The sequence below is a fragment of the Monodon monoceros genome, unplaced genomic scaffold, assembly GCF_005190385.1.
Source record: "Monodon monoceros isolate NGI ecotype Baffin Bay Population unplaced genomic scaffold, NGI_Narwhal_1 Super_Scaffold_4, whole genome shotgun sequence".
In the NCBI taxonomy this organism is placed as follows: Eukaryota; Metazoa; Chordata; class Mammalia; order Artiodactyla; family Monodontidae; genus Monodon; species Monodon monoceros.
Genome location: NW_021703781.1, coordinates 36,854,582 through 36,875,975, shown reverse-complemented (window position 1 = coordinate 36,875,975; position 21,394 = coordinate 36,854,582). Strand labels below are relative to the sequence as shown.

The 21,394-nt window shown below is 36.5% G+C and overlaps 1 protein-coding gene across 5 annotated transcripts in view; it reads left to right on the top strand.

Annotated features, from left to right (window-relative positions):
* PARG (poly(ADP-ribose) glycohydrolase) overlaps positions 1-21,394 on the top strand; it is a 120,365-nt gene that overhangs the window by 1,644 nt on the left and 97,327 nt on the right. For all 5 annotated transcript variants that reach the window (XR_003797008.1, XM_029245107.1, XM_029245108.1 and 2 more), the window contains exons 2-7: positions 4,966-5,032; positions 5,631-6,611; positions 7,501-7,684; positions 12,848-12,970; positions 13,104-13,187; positions 17,745-17,819. Coding sequence is in view for 4 of the 5 variants with exons in the window: in XM_029245107.1 (XP_029100940.1) it covers positions 4,966-5,032; positions 5,631-6,611; positions 7,501-7,684; positions 12,848-12,970; positions 13,104-13,187; positions 17,745-17,819 (1,514 nt within the window). In the remaining variant the exon portion in view is untranslated. The remainder of the gene's footprint in view (positions 1-4,965; positions 5,033-5,630; positions 6,612-7,500; positions 7,685-12,847; positions 12,971-13,103; positions 13,188-17,744; positions 17,820-21,394) is intronic.

The window sequence follows — 21,394 nt, the reverse complement described above, 5'->3', positions numbered from 1 at the left end:
CCTCATAAGAAATATATCTGTGCTGGAAATACGGGTTTGGGAGTTATTGTCACATACACCATAATTGATACGATGGTAGTAGATTAGATAGTATAAAGCATGTAGTGAAAATAAAGGCGACCTAGGACAGACACCACCATGTAAGAGTAGACTGAAGAGAAGCAGCCAGAGAAGTAGGAGGAAAGCCTGCTTTTGTTGTGTCATGCAAGGACGGGAGAATTTCAAAAAGGATGTGTTGGTCAGCAGTATAAGAGAATGGGCACAGGTTAGGAAGTCCTCTGATGAATGGTGTACACTTAGTTCTCTCAGGACTTGGAGACAATGAGGAGCAGACCTGCACTTAGTATTGAAGGATGAGCAGGATTTGCTGTATAAACCAAGGAAAGAAAAAATTACATAGGCAGAGGGAGCAGCATGTACAAAAGGTGGCTTGACAGGAGACCAGAATGACAAGACTCAGCTGAGGCTGGGAAGGGGAGCAAGAGCTTATTTATGGACAAACTCAAGTGCCATTTCAAGGAGTTTGGACTTGATCTGTGGTTAACAGGGAGCCACTAAAAAGCTTGTAAGAAAAGGGATATCATTTGGTTAATATTTTAGAAAAGATGGCGTAGGCAGTGATCTTTGGACCTTTCTGACTGCAACCCACAGTATAAATTTCACCTGGTACACAGAGTAAGCAATCTCTCTCTCTCTCTCTCTCTCTCTCTCTCTCTCTCTCTCTCTCTCTGTCTCTGTCTCTCTCTCTGTCTCTGTCTCTCTCTGTCTCTCTCTGTCTCTGTCTCTCTCTGTCTCTGTCTCTCTCTCCTGGTAAATAGGTCATATTTATAACAAATGTTTCATGAAATAATACTTTACTATGTGTGCTGCATTATCATGTTGTCTGTATTATTTCATTAAAAAATGTTGGTCATTTGTAGTTTGTGAAATGCTGCGTTAGAGAAAGTCAAGACTGTAGACAAGGAGACCAGTTGCAGGAAACAAATGTAGTTGCCCAGTGAGTGATGTAACTGTTCTTTTAATATTGGTGCTATTTTGAAGATGGGGAGGAAGGGATGGGTTTAAGATTTAGGATGTAGATTTCAGAGAACTTGTTGAAGGAGAGTGGAGGGGAGGGGAACTAAGGGTGACCTCCAAGTACTGTATCTGACTTCTGTGACAGGCTAATTTGTGGTCCTATTAACTTTATCTGCATGTAAAGGAGAAGGAGTGAGTTGGGGGTGCTGTCAGTCCTCACTAATTGGATCTCCTGATTTTCCGCAGAAGAGGGAGTGAATTAATACTTGGGCTGTACTTGTGCATGTGTGTAAATGTTTTCTGTATACCTGGCACAGGACACCAATTAACAAAATGTTCAAAATCTAAACTTGTGTCAAAATCTATTGTTTGAGATTTTGGCATTCTTTTAGGAACTTGATATTTAAAATGTATATATATAGTTATCCTAGGAGAAGTGAGATAGGGAAATGGATATTCAGTATCTTTAAATTTTGTGTTATTTATCTTCCTGGGCATATTTCTTATACTGATTGAAATCTGCAAATCTGCATATAGGCAGAACTCAGCATGCTATTCACACTCTGATGGGGAATGGTTTATCCAGTTGTGTTGCTGTAGGAGCTCCCCTTTTCTGCCTGTTATAACTACCTAGAGTTTCTCTCCTCGCTCCAGGGATGATCCAAGTGTAGGTCAGTGGTGGGTGGGTGGGAGGCTAGAGCTGCCTTGTCCCCCATCCCCCTTATCATTCTTTCAGCCTCAGTGCTGTCAAAAGCACCTTCAGACCTCTTTCCTCACCTCAGAACTCTCCCACTGTCCATTGCTCTTAGGTCTCACCCCACTCTTCCTTCCCATGCCTTACCTTCCTGCTGCTGGAGGAAAGAGGCTTTTTGTGAAGGTCTGGGTGTTCCTTTAAATGCAGGTGAATTTTACTGCATTTTGTGCCTTTCGCTGGCATCTCTAGCACCTAATTGAATGATTTGCTAATTGAAATTTGCTGGTTACTGAGTGAGGTTACTTATGAGATTATGTAAATGGTGTGAAGTCAGAGTAAAGTTGGAGAACTACTGATCTCAGTGAAAAATGAGATTGGGTGGAAATGTTGTTAGAGAATACATTTGTTGAGTTTCTGCTTTGTGAGACTGGCACAGTATTTTCTCTCATTGATCCACATAAGCCTTGGAAATAGGTATTGTTAACCCCATTTTGCAGGTGAAGAAATAAAGGCTTAAAGAAATGGAAGTACATGCTAGTAAGTGACTGAGCAAAGAGCTCAGCCCAGGATTTTGTTTGACTCCAGATCTCGTATCTATTGATATTTCATCACCTTCTATTGCCTCCCTTTTTGTTTGCTGTGATTACTTCTAGTTAAAAGAAATTCCACAGAACCCAGGACACATCATTTTATGCTTACTTCAGGATTAAGAGGGGTACAACTGATACAGTCCTGTGATGTGTTGTGAAAGAAACCTTTTGAAGCCAGAAGTAGTGGTATTGGAAAGAGAAGTAGGCTGTCCTTTCTCTGGGGCCATCAGAAGGACTGAAGACCATTTTATTAGCAGGAAATGTCAGTTCCTCACCTCTTGCTTCTCCTCCTTGACCCTGTTCTCAGGCTTCAGGATTATGATAGGAAGCCTGAAGCTAGAGAGAGAACACATTCTCAGCATCAGAGCTGCAGGAGGGAGACCTCTCCTTCAACTGCACTGGAACACTCTTCCTAGTTTTTTAGGAAATGATGCATGCACTCTTTAGGTTCTGTAGACTTGTCATCATAGTGCCATGTGTGTTATAGGAACCTAGCCATTGCATACCATTGAATCTTTACATTTATGGAAAAAGGTATTTTAAATTCTACACTGACCCCAAAAATGAATTTTTTGGCTCATTGCTAATTTGTACTTTGAGGATTTTCTATACTTGCTGTGTTTGATATAAGGAAATTAAATAGAGAAGATGGAACTGTAGAAAAAGTCTCAGAACCAAGTGGATCATCCTCTTACTCCCTTGTGACTGAATCTAATTTTTTCTCTGAAGCCTGATTTGCTGCAGAAGTAGTAACTTAATAAAGTCACGAAAGTAGTGGTGTTTAACAAGAAATATCAAATGTATATATATTTTTTTGTGAAAGAAATGATTTTAAAAATGCTAATAAAAGATTTTGTGGAAAGTATAAATTATATGGCACTCAAATGCAGTGGTAAATAAATTGTTGATTTTCATATATTTGGGATGGCATCTCATGTTATGGTGTTTGAGGGGACATAGGTAAATAAGAGGAGTTTATGACCTAAGGTACCTAGATTCTTACATTGCAATTTAGACAGTGGTTGAGAATGTTCAAGATTTTCTTATACTAAAATATTATATACATGTAATTCATATGCAGTACATTAAATTTTGAAAGTATGCTTAAATTTCTAATGTTTATATAAATTGTGGCTTGAATTTATTTATGTTACATGTCCCTTACTGAACCATCAATTCTACTTTTGCTACTGTCTGCTGGTCATTTCTGTCTAGTTATCTTTCTGGCATTTCAAATTTAGTGTGTTCAGTATTGACCCAATCATATTTTTCCCCTAAATCCAGTTCTTTTATATTCTGCATTTCTATTTAATGTTGTCATCATCTTTCAAGTCTCAAGCATTAAAGCTTAGTGTCACCTTTAACTTCTCCTATCATTGTGAAGTCTGTAATGACTCTCACTTCTCAACTTTTTATTCTCTGTCCTTACAAGGGCTATTTTTAGATCTTGACCAGTAGTTCTTCAACCTTGCTGATCATCAAAATCATTTTTTGAAAAACAAATACAGATTCCAGCTTCCCTCATACTTCCATCATCACATATAGATTTTGATTCAGAAGGTCTAGGTGTGGCCCTTGGATCCATTTGTTGTCAGCCTCCTGATGATTCAGATGGTTTGGGAACCACTGACCTAGACCAATACCTTCCTCACTCGCTTCTACTGACAGGCTGTTCCTTTCTTGCCCCTTCACATCTGCCCTCCAGGCTATGTATCCTGCCTGACTTGGAGCCTCCTAGATTTGAACTCTGACATTATAACTCTGAGTGTGACTTTTGACACTTTTTTGTACCTCTCTTTGTGGATTATTCGGGGATCTCTATGATACGGTCCTAGCTGACTTTTCAGCCATATTTTCTGTTGCTTTCTTTATATTTTTCTGCCATTGGTTCCGTTGCTTCTGATTTTCCCTTTATGTGATGACATGTTTATTCTTCAAGACACAATTCAAGCACTACTTATCAGATGATCCCATTTACTTCAGTTCCCTAAAGTAGTCTTTTCCTCAGAAATATCTTAATTTCTTATCAGGATCTTTTTAATTTATTTTATTTTTTAAATTTATTATTATTATTATTTTGGCCGTGCCGCACAGCTTGCAGGGTCTCAGTTCCCCGACCAGGGATTAAACCTGGGCCATGGCAGTGAAAACACCAAATCCTAATCACTAGACCACCAGGGAACTCCCTCAGCATCTCTTTTGATACTAATGATAATTAAGAACTAGTATTTACTGAACATATATCAGATAGTGCCCTAAACACTTTGCAATGGTTATTATTTAATTTAAACCTCACAGTAACCCCAGGAGAGATACTATTAATTTGCATGTTTACTAATAAGGAATCAGAGACACAGAGAAATGGCTCTTCACAAAGTCATACAGGAATCCAGTAGGAGAGCCAGGATTTGGATCTAGGTAATCTGATTTCAGAGCATGTACTCTCATCCATTAGGCCATACCAATTCTTTTAGGGTCTGGTCACTTTCTCTTCTATGCCAAATGTATTATCTCCCATTGCCTGAGTGGGGAAGGAGTGATTAATCGTTGTTTAATCCACAGAACCTGTCATAATGCCTTCCATGCATATATGCTGCTATAGGTATTTTCTCTTTGAAGGTATGCATGCACATACATTAATTTTTTTTTTTTTTTTTTTTACAGTTTTCAAACAGAAGACTATTACCAGTTGGATGGACACGAAAGGACTCAAGACAGCTGAATCAGAAAGGTAAAGAGCCATGCCTATATAGAGAAATGAATAACATGATATATGGATGTTTTATTGTGCTTCATGCTGTTTTCTCTTCTTTTTGCTTTCCCATTTTTCTTTATCTACATTTCATTTAATAAATGATAATTTTTTAGAGTCTCCTGTGTGCCAGGGATGGTCCAATATACTTGAGATACAGAGATGAAAGAGGAATAGTCTCTGTCTTTAAGATACTTATAGTGTAGTGATGCTGACAGACACCAAAACACGTGATGATTACATGGTGTGATCAATGCAACAGTAAAGATTTAAACAAGGTACAGTGGTGGTTAGCATATAAAACAGACAATCAGCTTTACCTTTACAGGAAAGACTGCACAGGAGGTGAGTGAAGTTTAACACTGCACTGTGGCAGGTGTTTGCCAGGCACACAATTGGGGAAAGGGCATTATAGGCATATGTGCAAAGACATGGACCCATGAAAGAGCATGCTATATGCTCAGGTAATCACAAGTAGTTTAATTAATGCTGTGACATTGTAGGAGTGTGTTCAGGTAAGTGACATTTTTGCATCATAAATTCTTTCTGTTGTATCATTCTTTCTATTCTTTTGTAGTTTGCATAGTAAAGAAAACAACAATACAAGAGAAGAATCCATGATGAGTTCTGTACAGAAAGATAACTTTTATCAACATAACATGGAAAAATTAGAAAATGTTTCTCAGCTAGGTTTTGATAAATCACCAGTTGAAAAAAGTACACAGTATTTGAACCAGCATCAGACTGCAGCTATCTGTAAGTGGCAAAAGGAAGGGAAACATTCAGAGCGACTTTTGGAAAGTGAACCTCCAGTAGTAACTCTGGTACCAGAGCAGTTCAGTAATGCTAACATTGATCAATCACCCCAAAATGATGATCACAGCGACACAAATAGTGAGGAGAGTAGAGATAATCAACAATTTTTGACACCTATAAAGCTTGCGAATGCAAAACAGACAACAGAAGATGAACAGGGTGTAGAAGCCAGAAGCCACCAGAAGTGTAGCAAGGCTTGCCATCCCGCCGAAGACTGTGCAGGGTGTCGGCAGGAAGAGACAGACGTGGTGCCAGAGAGCCCCTTGTCAGATATCGGCTCTGAGGATGTTGGTACTGGACTGAAAAATGCCAACAAATTGAGTAGACAAGAAAGTAGCCTAGGAAATTCTCCTGCATTTGAGAAAGAAAGTGAACCCGAGTCACCAATGGATGTAGATAATTCCAAAAATAGTTGTCAGGACTCAGAAGCAGATGAAGAGACAAGTCCAGGTTTTGATGAACAGGAAGATAGTTCCGCCCAAACAGCAAATAAACCTTCAAGGTTCCAAGTAAGAGAAGCTGACACTGAATTGAGGAAACGGTCCTCTGCTAAGGGAGGTGAGATTCGATTACATTTCCAATTTGAAGGAGAGAGTCACGCTGGAATGAATGATTTAAATGTCAAACTACCTGGATGTACTTCTAGCCTGAATGTAGAGGGCAGAAATTCTAAGCAACATGGGAAAAAGGATTCTAAAATCACAGATCATTTCATGAGAATGCCGAAAGCAGAGGACAAAAGGTAATTTTTGCCATCAAGAGTATCTTCAGTAGTGTAACATGTTTTATAATTTTGTAAGGGGGGTATGGTTTACACTGAAGCAAAGAAATAATTGTCTTTCTTGTTAACTATTTATGCTAAATTTAAACCTAGGTTCAAAATGTTAAATTCTAAAAATCCCAGAAACAGAAAACAAGAAGTAAATAAATAATCAGACTTTAGTTTCAGGAACTTCCTCCTGAGATTTATGGGAATTATTAGAACATAAATATGATAGTAACTGCTGTTTTTTTAGGCCATTGTACATGCACCTTCTCTAATGCTCTAACAGGCAGGCAGGTGTTATTGTACTCACTTCACAAATGAGAAAATTGAAATTTGGGTTAGAGAATTCACTGAAATTATGTAACTTGTGGGTAGTAAAGCTGGGATTTAAATCCCGGTCTGATTACAAAAAAAATGTAAATGTAAAAAATTTATTTATGCAATTATCCCATATGATATCTTAAAGCCTACTCTGTAATTCTTGCGATCTTTATGGCAAGCGTGCCATAGTAAGTTCACTTCATTGCAAATTACTGTCTAGAGTCCTGAGAAGTAGCTGATACTGTGAATCATGACTCATTTGGCAGTGTATATATTTTTACACGGTCCCTTTTTTCAGAAGGTGGTTTACGTGTGTTTGGAAATTCCTTCCACAGACTATTGAAAATAAGCTCTCGGGTTTTGCTGTAAACCTTATAAGGTATTTTTGTTGTTTTGTTTTGTTTTGTTTTCTAAATACAAAGGAGAAAGAGCAAGTTTGGCACATTTTAAACAATAATGTTCTGGGTAAGTTTTTTCACTTGTGTATCTAAGTAAATTTAAACGGTAAGTGGTTTGTGACTGATTACATTTGTTTTGATCTTAGAAAAGAACAATGTGAAATCAAACATCAAAGAACAGAAAGGAAGATCCCTAAATACATTCCACCTCACCTTTGTCCAGATAAGAAATGGCTTGGAACTCCTATTGAGGAGATGAGAAGAATGCCAAGGTGTGGGGTCCGGCTGCCTCCCTTGAGACCATCTGCCAATCACACAGTGACTATTCGGGTAGGTGTTACCTCTTACCTATAAAGAGAGAAGATACTAAGTCTTAATTTATTCTGATACTTATAAATGTGAAAAACAGACCAAAGCATAGAAAGTGCTTCTCTTTTCTGCATATATAAAGTACTGAGAATTCTACAGGATGGAGAAATATAACAATAGCTTACTTAACACGGTACTTAACAAATCCATAAGAGGAATCATTGTTAGCTGGTGAGAAAATTGAAATTTTCTGTATTTTTAAGAAAATTTATTGGATTTAAAAAAAAATTCAATTGACAATATTTATTGAGTACCCACTACATGTTAGGTACTAAAATTCAAAGTTGTATGTCGTTCAATATCCTCAAATCATTCTTCAGTTTTACCCTCTTTTCTGAGCTTTAGATTCTTCTAGACATCTCCCTCACTGTCCCACAGGTATCTCAAACTCAACATTTTTAAAACCTTATTTAAAAAAATTGTGGTTATACATATACCATCTTAACCATTTTTAAGTGTACATTTCATTGGCATTCAGTCCATTCACAGTGTTGTGCAACCATTACCACTATTCATTTCCAGAAATTTTTCATCTTCCCACACAGAAACTCTGCCTACTAAACAATAACTTCCCATACCTAACTAACCCCTGGTAGCCTCTTTCACACTGTCCATGGGTTCTTTTTTTTAAAACAACAACAACAGCAACAACTTTATTGAGGCATATAAAATTAACCCATTTTAAGTACTCAATTCAGTGATATTTAGTTAATTAAAAAAATTTTTTTATTTATTTATTTTTGGCTGTGTTGGGTCTTTGTTGCTTTGCGTGGGCTTTCTCTAGTTGCAGTGAGCGGGGGCTACTATTTGTCGTGGTGCTCAGGCTTCTCATTGCAGTGGCTTCTCTTGTTGCGGAGCACGGGCTCTAGGTGCATGGGCTCTAGTAGTTGTGGCACAGGGGCTCAGTAGTTGTGGCTCGTGGGCTCTAGAGCTCAGGCTCAGTAGTTTTGGTGCACAGGTTTAGTTGCTCCGTGGCATGTGGGATCTTCCCAGACCAGGGCTCGAACCCCTGTCCCTCCTGCATTGGCAGGCGGATTCTTAACCACTGTGCCACCAGGGAAGCCCATATACTGACTTAAGCAACCATCACCATAATCCAATTTTAGAAGATTTCTACCACTCATAGAATAGTTTTAAATATTCATCTCTTGGGAATTCTCTGGTGGTCCAGTGGTGAGGATGGTTAGGACTCAGCGCTTTCACCGCTGTGGGCCTGGGTTTGATCCCTGGTCAGGGAACTAAGATCCTACAAGCTGTGTGGCGTGGCCAAAACAAACAAACAAACAAAACCCATAGAGGATTAAATATTCATCCCATTTATTAGTCAGATGCTGTATTAGATTTCACAGGGGCTACTTAAAAAAAATCCCTTTTCTTGTACAACTTAGTCTACATGTGATTAAATATTTTGAAGTATAGAATTTATTAACATAGGTAGCAGCAACATTGAGCAGGGTGGTGGGGTTGGACTGAGCTCCTAAAGATGAGCAGAAATTTCTGAGGTGGAGTTAATTTAGTAAGGCAAGGGAATTCCAGACAGATACATAATCTGTATAGGAAAAGGCTGTGTGGTTAAAAACTATTTGTTTTAGAAATGAAAAACAATTGATTTGCTAGAACTGAGAATTTGGATGGGAAATGGTGGAAGAGAAGACTTGAAAAGTGGATTGGGTCCATATTGTAGAGGGCTTCAGGTGCCAGGAACTGGACTTGAGTCTATAGGAATTGGAACTCATTAAAATGTCTGTGTAGACAATAGTTGTACTGTATGTATAGCAAGATTGATCAGACAGGTATAAGTAAGGAAAACTGAAGTGAGGATACATTGGAAACGGGAGGGTAATGTAAGAGCACAGATAAGAGATGAAAACTAAAACAATAATTATCAAATTGTGCTGCATGGAAGTGATTCAGGGGTTCTTTTGAAATTGACTCTCGTTTCTTTTCTAAATTATATTTTTAGCTATGAAAAACCTGTAGTAAAAGAACTAACAAATGCACTCAAATTTTAAAATGCTTAGTACCATATTTTAACCAGCAGATTTTACCAGGAGAACTCATTTTTATGCAGATCATAGAATCAAGGTTCTCTTGCCACTGCTGTTTGAAGAATTTCCTTAAGCATCAAAATATCAGTTAAAAAAGGTTACCATTTGCAACTATTTTGGTGTGTGAATAGGATTTTCTTAATACTGGATAAGAGAGATAAATAGTAGGTTGAGGTAAGCTTTAGCTGTCATCTCTAACTCCTGATTTCAGATTTTATAGTCCTTAAAATAACCTCATTGCTGTTGATGTTAGAATATGTAAAGTTACTGTAAAAATTATATTTATTTAAATAGCTTATGTTTAAATATAATGATTTTGTATCACATTTCTTAGGGAAAAAAGAGTTTTGCTATTTTAAAAAGTTTGAAAAAAATAAGAAAAAATTTTTTAAAAAGTTTGGAAATAACTGAGACAGGGTAATAACTGTGGGAATAAAAAAGAATAAATGGTTGCATTGTTTTGCGGTAATATTGATAGGACATGGTGAATTCTTAAGTATGGGTGATAAGGGAAAAGGAGGCATTGATAGTGTGTGTAAAATTAAGAAAAGACTTGGATGACTGACAAGATGTTAATGGTGAAGATTTGGAGAAAAGGTTGATCGGGAGAAGTAAGTGATATTTTGACTTTTCCTGCTTCCTTTCTCCCACTACCCGCAAAGAAAACCTGAAGCATCTTATACCATCATTACCTAATCTCTGTAACTACTGTTTATTTATTGTTAGATATCCAACGAATTTATAAAAGTTTTATTTTATTACAAAAGTAATATAGGCTCAATGGGAAAAAAAAAAAAAGCAACCGTTATGTGAAAGTGTATACCTCAGAAAACCCAAGTGTCTCTCAGTCCTATTCCCAGAGAGTTTAACAGTTTGGTGTATTTTCTTCTAGATTCTTTTTCCTGAATATGGTAATATGATATATGTATAATTAATAGTTAGTTATTAAATAGACAGTCCTTAATTACATTTCTGAGATGCCAGATATTAATGGTTACAGAATTTGAAGTAATAAAGTAAAGCTGATATTCAGCGTTAGAAATGTCAGGCAATCTGAAATTGCATGGACATAATAGTGCTTGATTATCTGTAAACGCACACATGTGCACACACATTCACACACCAACATGTACACACATAAGGCAAACACATGTAGGTGCATGCACTACGCACATGCACACACACATTTAGACAGACAGACATCCAAAGCATATCCTTATATATATGTTCCCCTATGTGTGAACCTCTCCTGGTACCTGTTTTTGTCACCTCAGATTACATGGAACATCTTTACAGAATCACTTTTGGGATCCTCATATGGAGGTGAAAATACTTTTGGCATGATTGGTGACTCAGCCACTTTTGACCATTCTTTATTCTTTCCTCCTTGGAGTATTCTTATCCTTTGGATTCCTTGGCACCATATAACTGTGATTTTCTTCCTACCTCTTTAAGCCACTTTTTTTCCTTTTAGCTTTTTTTCTATATGTGGCCCTTAAACGTCGTTGGAGTTCCCCGAAGCTTTTTCATAGGTCCTCTTCTCCTTCTCTCTCGGGGTAGTCTTATACACACTCATGGTTTTAATGGTTATCTATATAAATGGCCTATAAATTTATTTATCTTGGGTTGCAGACTTTTAATGAAGCTGCCTATTTGACAGCAGCTTTCCCTTTTCAAGGCTGTTCCCTTTTCTTGTTTCTTCCGCCTTTTCCTACTTCTTTTTATCCTTTGGAGTTGAGCTCAATTGCTACTTCCTCAAAGCCTTCCGTAAGCTTACCAGATAAGTTAAAATTGTCTAGAAAGGTTCTTATGACACTATGAACCTCTCATTTATAGCATCTTACAGTTGAAATTTTTTATTTATTTATGTGATTATTTGATGATCTACAGTGAAATTCTGATTTATGCTATAGCATGGATGAACCTTGAAAACCTTATGCTAAGTGGGAGTCTGTGCACAAAAGGTCACATTTTGTATGATTTCATTTATATGAAATGTCCAGATTAGGCAAAATGTAAAGCTATTTTGTTGTAAAGTATCTTTTTCCTCAAACATTTACTTAATGCTTATTATAAGTAGCATGTGTATATATATGCATACATATACATGCATATACATATATGTGTATATTTACATATACAGTTGACCCTTGAACAACTTGAGGGTTTAGGGGTGCCAACCCTCTGGGCAGTCCAAAATCCAAGTATAACTTTACAGTTGGCCCTCTATATCCGACGTTCCACATCCACACATTCAGTCAACTGCTGATTGTGTGGTACTGTAGTACGTATTCATTGAAAAAGATCGTTGTATAAGTGGACCCATGCAGTTCAAACCCGTGTTGTTGAAGGGTCAACTGTATGTACGTAAACACTTATATGTATTAGAAACACACATGTCAGGCTCTGTTGTAAATATTCAAAATACAAAGTTAATATAATTACTCTTCTCAAGAAGTTTAGAGTCTAGTGGGGGAAGGGAAAAAAGTGTGCTCTAGTATGATAATGATCTAATAAAACAAGAGAGAATACACTTACTGCCTATTAGAAAGTTTTTAAAGACTTCTTAGAGGAAATGAAGATTGAGCTGAGTCTTGAAGGTCAGAATAGATGTTTACCCAGATAGTGTTTGCAGTAAGAGAGAATGTTAAAAACTGGAATCATTAGAATCAAAGTATAGGCAGAGGGGAGCCATTATAGGATTAGAAGCTTGGGGATACTTTAGAAACATACTGTTATTCCCAAGTGGGGATAAGGGTTTTATGGGGGATGAATGTGTCTGGGAATAGTTGGAGTTAGGGAGGATAGAAAGCTGTTACCAGAAATTCAGGCAATGAATAATGAGGACCGGGGGTGGCGGTGGGGGCTGGATGGGATGAAGATAGAATGCGAGAACATGGTGACTTGGAAACTGATTAACTGGAGGTAAGGAGGGGAACAACTGAAAAAGACATGAGATTTCTTGCCTAGGAGCTGGTCTGTATTTTATAACATTTGCTTTGGCTGCTTTCTTTGGATTATTTTGTACAAGAGATATGCCTAGTTTTTATGCACTTACAGTTTTCTTGTATTTCAGGTAGATCTTCTGCGAGCAGGAGAAGTTCCTAAACCTTTCCCAACACATTTTAAAGATTTGTGGGACAACAAGCATGTTAAGATGCCTTGTTCAGAACAAAACTTGTACCCGGTGGAAGATGAGGTAAGAACAAAACTGAACAGAACTGATGTTCTTTTAGTCTCTGAAAAGTATTTTAATACTTGCTGTTTGACTTCTGATTCTGCCATGTAAAAGAACTTGGAATAGTTTCCTCATGTTTTTCTTTTCCTTAAAGAATGGTGAGCGAACTGCAGGGAGCCGGTGGGAGCTCATTCAGACTGCACTTCTCAACAAATTCAGTCGACCCCAAAACCTGAAGGTGTGTTCTTTTGCTATTCTTGTCTCTTACATGTAGTTCTTAGAGGTGGGCCCTGGTGGCCTCCCTCAGAGACATTTTTTGGTCTTTAATAGACTCAGGTAACAGCATTATTTATATGGTAAGTGCTTGCTTCCTGAGGAACTCTCTTTAGAGACATTCTTGGTTTACACTCCATCACTAGGAAATGAGTAGAATTGAGAGTTGTAAATTACTTGCCTGGAGCCACACAGAATAATTTGGAGAACCAGGAATAAGACTTCTGTTTCTTGATTGCCCATCCAGTTTCCTTTGGTCCTGGCTTCTCTTTTATTTTTGTTTTGGAATTATCATACTTCTGAAATGTCTTTAAAAGTAAATCAGGGAAGAATTATGACTTCAGCATTGTTTGCCCGAAGGGAAGCTGAGTTTCCTAATGATTAAAGTATACATTAAGCATTCTACTTTTTATTGCTCTTAATATAGCTTCTAGCAGTTTCATAATTTATTAATCTTATATTTTGGCAATAATTCAATTTTTGATTTAAAAAATATTTCGTTCAAGATTGTAAGGGCAACCATTAGATAGTTTTTTCTAATATTTAAAATATGAGTGAGAGTATATGTTTATTTTTGGCACTATAGCCTTATATAAACTTTTAAAGTTTTTGTAACTATAAACAGATTTTTTTATACTTCTGTGAAAATGGGTTTCATTTTATTTGAGAGACTTAATTTGTTGTGTACAGTTTCTCAGGTTTAATACTGTTTTTTTCATTTATTTATTGTTAACGAGTCCAAGCTCACTCTGCTCGCCTTATGACAGGCAAATAAATCAGGAGACAGGTGTTGAGGCAAGGAATATAACTTTATTCAGAATTATTCAGAAAGCCGGCAGACCAAGAAGATGGCGGACTACCGTCTCCAAAAAAACTATCTTATGGGGGTTTGGATGTCAGTTTCTTTTATAGAACAGAGAAGGGGAGGAGATGAGGAAGTAAAGTAAAAAGGCCATAAGTTTTGCAAATATCCCCTGGAATGGCCAGCCTTGGGGAGGAGATGTGTTAATTTCTTCTTTCTTGCAGACATTCACAGGTGGACAGGGTCAGGATGCTTCCCTGAACAAAGGCACTTTGGTTTGACGTTCAGGCAGAGGGGCACAGTTCCCTGAGCCAGCCATTATGGATAGACAGTATCCTTTTAGTGAACAAAAGCAGCTGGAAAGCAAAGGTTAAAGTAAAAGAAACAGGTAGTCAGATTTGGCTCTTCCTTGTTACATACTTACAAGTTATTCTTAAACTTTCTATACCTTTCCTGTAGCTCCTTTTTTTTTCTTAGCTCTTTTTTTCCTTAACATGAAAAACAGTGCTAAGTTGTACCATAATATATTTTGAAAATTTTATTTCTTAGGGACAGTGTTTCTCAATCTTGTAATTACTTCTTTTAAATGGGAGGAATTCTCAGGGTCTGCCAGACTTTACTTATTGTTAATATTTTAATTACGTATGTATAAACGTAAAGCTAAATATAAACTCTTTATAGTATCCAGCTTTATCAATTTGATGTTTTTCCATTTTAAGCGTTATGACCCATGATTTGAGTTGTGTTCATTATCACAGTCAAAACAATTTGTAATCAGCATTTCCTTTTTGCACAGATTTTTAAACACTGATCTGAGCCTTAAAATAGTATGCTGAGAAACTTTAAAAAAATACTGTATAAAGAGAACATTCTTTGTTTTGTATTTACTACTTTTTTTTTTTTTTTTTAACCAATCACAAACAGTTGGTGGATGTTGGTAGAGGCAAAGATGGGATCCGTATGCAGAACATCAGCTTGTGAATAAGTATGATGGTGACCACTTTGGTCCAGGTTTTTATGACTTTGGCATTCCTATACTGCAGTGCATCTTAGGATCGCTCTCTCTCTCCACCATTTTTATGTATTTGAAGCACCATCTTTCATTTCTACAGTGTGTTGTTTTTTGGCCTTTGTATTCATTCCCAAACCACAATTATATACTCATAAACACAAGCAGGCCAATCAAGAATACTATCCAGACTCCATTTGAAAAACACTGACTTAGGGCCTTACAAACAGGATTATTTAAGAATTTACATATTTTTTCTTTAAACACAAATGCAGAATAATCATAGTGTTCTAAATTACATTGCTGCTTGCCTCTGTTAGCGATTCCTTAGTGCGCCATGATTACCTTAGGAAGGGGTAATTGCTTTAATCTGAATTTCCCTTTCTTGTTTATTTTATGGTAGATTCAACAGAACAGTAGTCCACCGAGATTTTCTTCTGTTTATGGTAATTGTTTCCTTTGCTGAAAGAAGACTATGAGAGGGATGGGGAAACATTAAATCCCTCTTACTGAATATAATAATATTTTTGCTGTTTTTATGCCATTTGATGTTGAATTAAGAGGGATTAGAGATGTTAAAAATGTAAAAAAGGAACAGTGTCCTCAAAAGTTGATCTACACTGTAATATTTCTATGAATAATGTCTCTGGTAATTTGTAAAGAATGGACTTCTTTCTGCTTTAACTCATTGTGCTTATTATGAATTATGAACTGAAAAAAAGTTACTCAGCTAAGAATACTGTATAGAGTAGCATCCAGCTTTTCTGGTGATAGGAGATCTCATGGTGGACTACTTCTAAGACTTGAAGACTTAAGTAAAAGTAAATATTAGGAGTTAATGCTAATCACACAACTCCATTAAAGAATTAGAGCATAAATGCTATTTAGAATGTTTTTCCTTACCAACTTTGAGGAATAACTTACATATAAGAAAGTACATCCATTTAAAGAATGTAATTTGATGAGGTTTGACATTTGCATATACACTTGAAGCCCCCACTACAGTAAAGATACAGAACATTCCTGTCACCCTGCAAAGATTCTTCTTACTCATTTGCGGTCAGTTTCCTCTTTCTGTACTGGCCCCAGGCAACTATTGATCTGCTTCTTCTTTTTCCTTTTTTTTTAAACTATAGATCGGTTTACATTTTATATGAATGGAATCATGTATTATGTATGCTAGTGTGTCTGGCTTCTTGCACTTAGGTGAAGATCTTTGAGTTTCATCCGTGTTGTTGAATGTATCAGTAGCTTTTTCCAGTATAAGCATTGTTTGTCCATTCACCCGTTGATAGACATTGCTATTTTTTTATAAATTTATTTATTTTTGGCTGCGTTGGGTCTTTGCTGCTGCACGCGGGCTTTCTCTAGTTGTGGCGAGGGGGGGCTATTCTTTCTTGCGGTGCGTGGGCTTCTCATTGCGGTGGCTTCTCATGTTGCACAGCACAGGCTCTAGGTGCGCGGGCTTCAGTAGTTGTGGCACGTGGGCTCAGTAGTTGTGGCTCGCAGGCTCTAGAGTGCAGGCTCAGTAATTGTGGTGCATGGGCTTAGTTGCTCTGCGGCATGTGGGATCTTCCCAGACCAGGGCTTGAACCCATGCCCCCTGCATTGGCAGGTGGATTCTCAACCACTGCACCACCAGGGAAGCCCCGGAACTTGGGTATCTTCTTATTCCAAGTAGATAAAAGACATTTTGTTGGCTCATTATTTAACCTAGCTGCTTGGTAATAATTTATGTGGCATGAAGTATTTTTCAGGAAGCTCTTTGGCAGAGTGTTAATTTTTAAAAACTTCATCAATTCTGAGGAAATTTGGAAGGTTTATAGTAATAATCTAACACAGTATCTTTCAGACTTAATATGCCTTCAGTAAAAAAATTTGGGGGTGTGTATTACAGTCATAAATGGTTTTTTATAAATTCTATATATTTATTACTTTAGTAATTTAATATATATTATAAAAGATAATCAAAATAGAAATTTTAAAGGATGAGATAAAATATAATTGTAAATAATTGTTCTTTTTGCATAACTAATGGATTGTTGTATGCCTACCCCACTCTGGTAACTAGGAAGTACTGCCTGTTCAGACAATTGAAAATTACACCAGCAGACGGCGCACTAGTCTAACTTTTTACAAAAATACGTAATTTACATGGACTAATGGGGAAAGATAACCATTTTTATGTAGCTTATAAAAATAGCTAATAGTAAAGGAGAAAAGACCATTTTAGGCTTTAAGCTGATGTTTCTCAGTCTTTTTTTCATTATTGCTCTCTTCCCCAGGGAGCCTTTTTAGGTATTTTTTCCTAATTTACTCTCCGAATGAAATCTTAATGCTGATGCGCAGTGTATCTGTACATGTAGTGTGACTCTGTTGAAGACCAGAAGTCACTATAATATTTACTTTTTTTATCCCTAAGATCCAATTTTTGTCCACTTGAATTATATTGCCTCTGTTTAGAGAGCATGTTTTAGACTAATTATGTTTTTCCCCCTGTTACTTGAGCTTTCTAATCTCATTTTTCTTAAGTGAATAATAAATTAGTATGCGCTCTTTTTGTTCATAGTTACTGACGTGGAGTAGCTAATGGTAGGAGAAGCTTGCCCAACATTAAGAAATATACTGGAAATAGTTCATAAAGGAGACAGGCTGTTCATAGATAATTCACTTTACTATATCATGACATTTTGTTTATGCTTTTTCCATAGGATGCTATTCTGAAATACAATGTGGCATATTCTAAGAAATGGGACTTTACAGCTTTGGTTGATTTCTGGGATAAGGTAGAAGTATGCTTATTTCTTAAACTATGAAACTAATATGACAGCTCTAATGGAAAAGTTTGAGAAAAATATATATAATTCTGTCACACTAACACCATTATCATCTTTTATTTTTGTGAGAAATATTTCCTGCTATTTTATATGCAGCTAATTTTGAATTTTGCTTTAGTCTCTCATGATATGCATTTTCTGTTGTATTGTTGTACCATTTTCAGTATTATAAAGTGGCTGCATAGTATTTCATGTCTAGATTTTGATAATTTAATGATTCCCATATTCTCAGACATCTAGGTTGCATAAGTTTTACTCCCTTCTCAATTATACTGTAGTAACATCTTTATATATGTATGTGAATAAGTACATGTATATAGTTTCCCAAATTTAATATTGTTTCTTTAGGTGATTCCCAGAAGTTAGGTGGCTAGGTCAAAAGGCACAAAACTTTTATGGCCCTGGGTTTATGCTGTAAAATCATTTTTCCTCAGGGGACTGTAGCAGTTTAGTATGCTGTCAACAATGGGTAAGAATACCACTTTGATAGTACTGTTAGAAAAATGGGTATCATCCATTTTGAAAAACTGGCAGTATACCTTTAAAAAAAAAACATTTTATTTTGATATAATGATAGATTCACAAGAAATTGTAAAGAAATGTACAGGGAAGGTCCCATGCACACTTCATCCTATCTTCCCAAATGTTGATTGCTTAAATAAGTATAATACAATATCAAAACTAGAAAACTGACACGAGACCTTATTTAGATTTTACCAGTTATACCTGTACTCATTTGTGTGTGTAGTTATGTAACTGTATCTTCATGTAACCACCACCACAGTCAAGATACAGAACTGTTCCATCACCACAGTGCTCACTGGTGCTGCCCATTATAGCCACACCAACTCCTTCCTAACTTCTGGCAACCACTAATCTGTTATCCCGGTGCATAATTTTGTTACTTCAGAAAGGTTATGGTTTGTAACCTTTTCACATTGCCTTTTGGTTCCTTTTTATTGTAGAGTGGTGTTCTGTGAGATTGATGTATCATAATTTAACTGTAAATGCATTTCAGGACATTTGAGTTGTTTCTAGTTTTTAGCTGTTAGAACTAAAGCTGCTGTGAACTTTCGTATACAGTGTTTTGCATAAACATAAGTTTTTATTTCTCTGGGGTACATCCCCAAGAGTGCGATTGTTGAATTGTTTGATAAATGTATTTTTAGTCTTAGAAGAAACTGCCAGTATACTTTTGCTAGGTAAGTAAGCCTTCCCAAAGAGATACTTTCATATACAATCTGTTTAAAAGTTTTTTTATCATTTGATTTTTCTGCCCACAGTTTAATTATCCATGTTATATATGCTTCATTTACTAATACTAGAAACTGAACGTAACTTTTGAAATGGAAACATTTTGAGTTGAAATATTTTCAATATTACACAACTTTAACTTACCTAATAGAGAATAATTATTGAACTTTAAACATGTCCTATGTTTTTTTTAAATTGTGGCCTTTCCCTCTCTGGTCTTTTTTTCAGATAAATAACTGTGAGATAAATAAGACAATAATTATTATTCCTATCGTAAATGAGTAGTTATGATTTAGAAATGAACTTTCTTGGCCAAAGTGACATAGTTTGTCCCTGGTAGGACAGTGTAACCCAATCAGTGTTCTTTCCACTATTGCCTGTGATCACAGTCTGATGTCCCTCTGCACACACCCTCCCCTCCTACTTGCTGCTCATTTTCTCTGTAATTAGAGACTGATATGCCCCCTTCCTCCACTTTTCTGTATTGAAGTTCTGTCTCCCAAGACTAACATCTTCCTGTCTACTCCCTCCAAAATGAGATGTCACCTTTCTTTGAATTTCCATGACAAATTTTATAATTTATCTTGTGGCACTCCCTCTCTTTGCTTTGCTTTATTCTAGATGAAATGTTGACATCCACTGGTATGTCAAAAGTTTCTTGGGGCAGAGACTGTATCTTTCTTAGCTTTGTGTTTCGTGTAGCATCTATACAATGTCTTATTTATCGTGTGTGCTCTGTAAGTAGTTATGGACTGGATTTCAACAGGAGATCAGGCAGTCATATTGGTTTTCATGGTTACCAAGGTCATGAGAATATTATCTAGAAGTAACGGTTTGAGTTAATAAAAACTGATGTTTCTGATTCCTTCTCCCACTCCCTGCCCATACACACAACACATCTAAATTAGACTCTTCCTTCTCTGAGCATTTTTAGCTAGTGATGTTCCAGTGTTCTTGTTACTTCATTTCCTGTGACATTACTGAAGATCAGTCTGTCCTCTAGGATTGCTGGTGGTAATCCAGAAGAAAGTGGTTGTTTAATTACGTGGTCAGGAATCAAACATTAAGATTATTGTGAACCCTTATTTTTGAGTTACAAATAAGGAAGAACCTGAAAATGTGAAAATGAAATTGACAGTGTTATGAATAACACCACCACTCCCTTTTTTCCAATAGTGTTTTGATTATTTCACAAAGTATCCATGAGGCAGCATGATATAAGCAGTGGCTCTCAGATTTATTGTGTATCTAAATCCTGGAGGGCTTATTAAAAATGTAGCTGCCTACCATCCTCTCCAAGTTTTCTGATTCAGTGGGTCTGGGATGAGACCTGAGAGTTTGCATTTCTAATAGTTTCCTAGGTGGTGCTGCTATTGCTTCAGGGACCGTGCCTTGAGAACTGCAGGCAAAAAAGAGCATAGAATTAGAAATGACTATTTTGTTTCTTAGTCTCAAAGCTTTGTAACTTTGGGTAAGCCACATGACCTCAGCAGTTAGTTTCCTCATTTGTGAAATTGACAAAATAACCACTTTATGCATCTTGATGACATGTTTTAAAGATCTATCTAACTAATGTATCTGAAATCACTTTTAAAATTCTGGAATGATAATCAAATATGTTGTTACTTTCTTACCTCTGTAAACAGTTTGTTTTGCCTCTTTTCAAAAAAAAGTTTTTTCTGTCATTAACATATCTGAATTGTAGATATGTTGTAAAAGTATAAGAAGTAAGACAATAAAAATTACTTGTACTTTGGCTACCCCCAAACAATCACCTGAAACAACAATCTGTTTCAGGGCTTTGTATTCTCTTCTGGTTAATTTGTCTATTACTGCAATAGTGCCACAATGTCTTAATGGCTATAGCTTCATAATAATTCTTGGTATCTGGTAAAACGAGCCTCTCCTCATCAGTCTTCTTTCTCACAAGTATACTGGCTATTCTTTATTCTTTCACGTAAATTTTAGAATCAGCCTGTTGGGGTCCATAAAAATCCTGTTGGACTCTTGAGTAGAATTGCATTAAATATGCAGATAAATTGGAAAAGATTTTACATCTACATAATACTGTATATTCCTCTCCATAAGGATGGTATGGGTCTTCATTTATTTAGGGTTTTCTTAGATCAGATAAGACCTTGTATTCCAATATTTCTTTTGCTTGCTGTCATGGAAGCCCTCATCATCTATTTCTCCATAGTATAACATGAGCTATGCCCCATAATTATACATTTCTGTATATTGTCTTAATTCAATGTCTGCTCAATTGC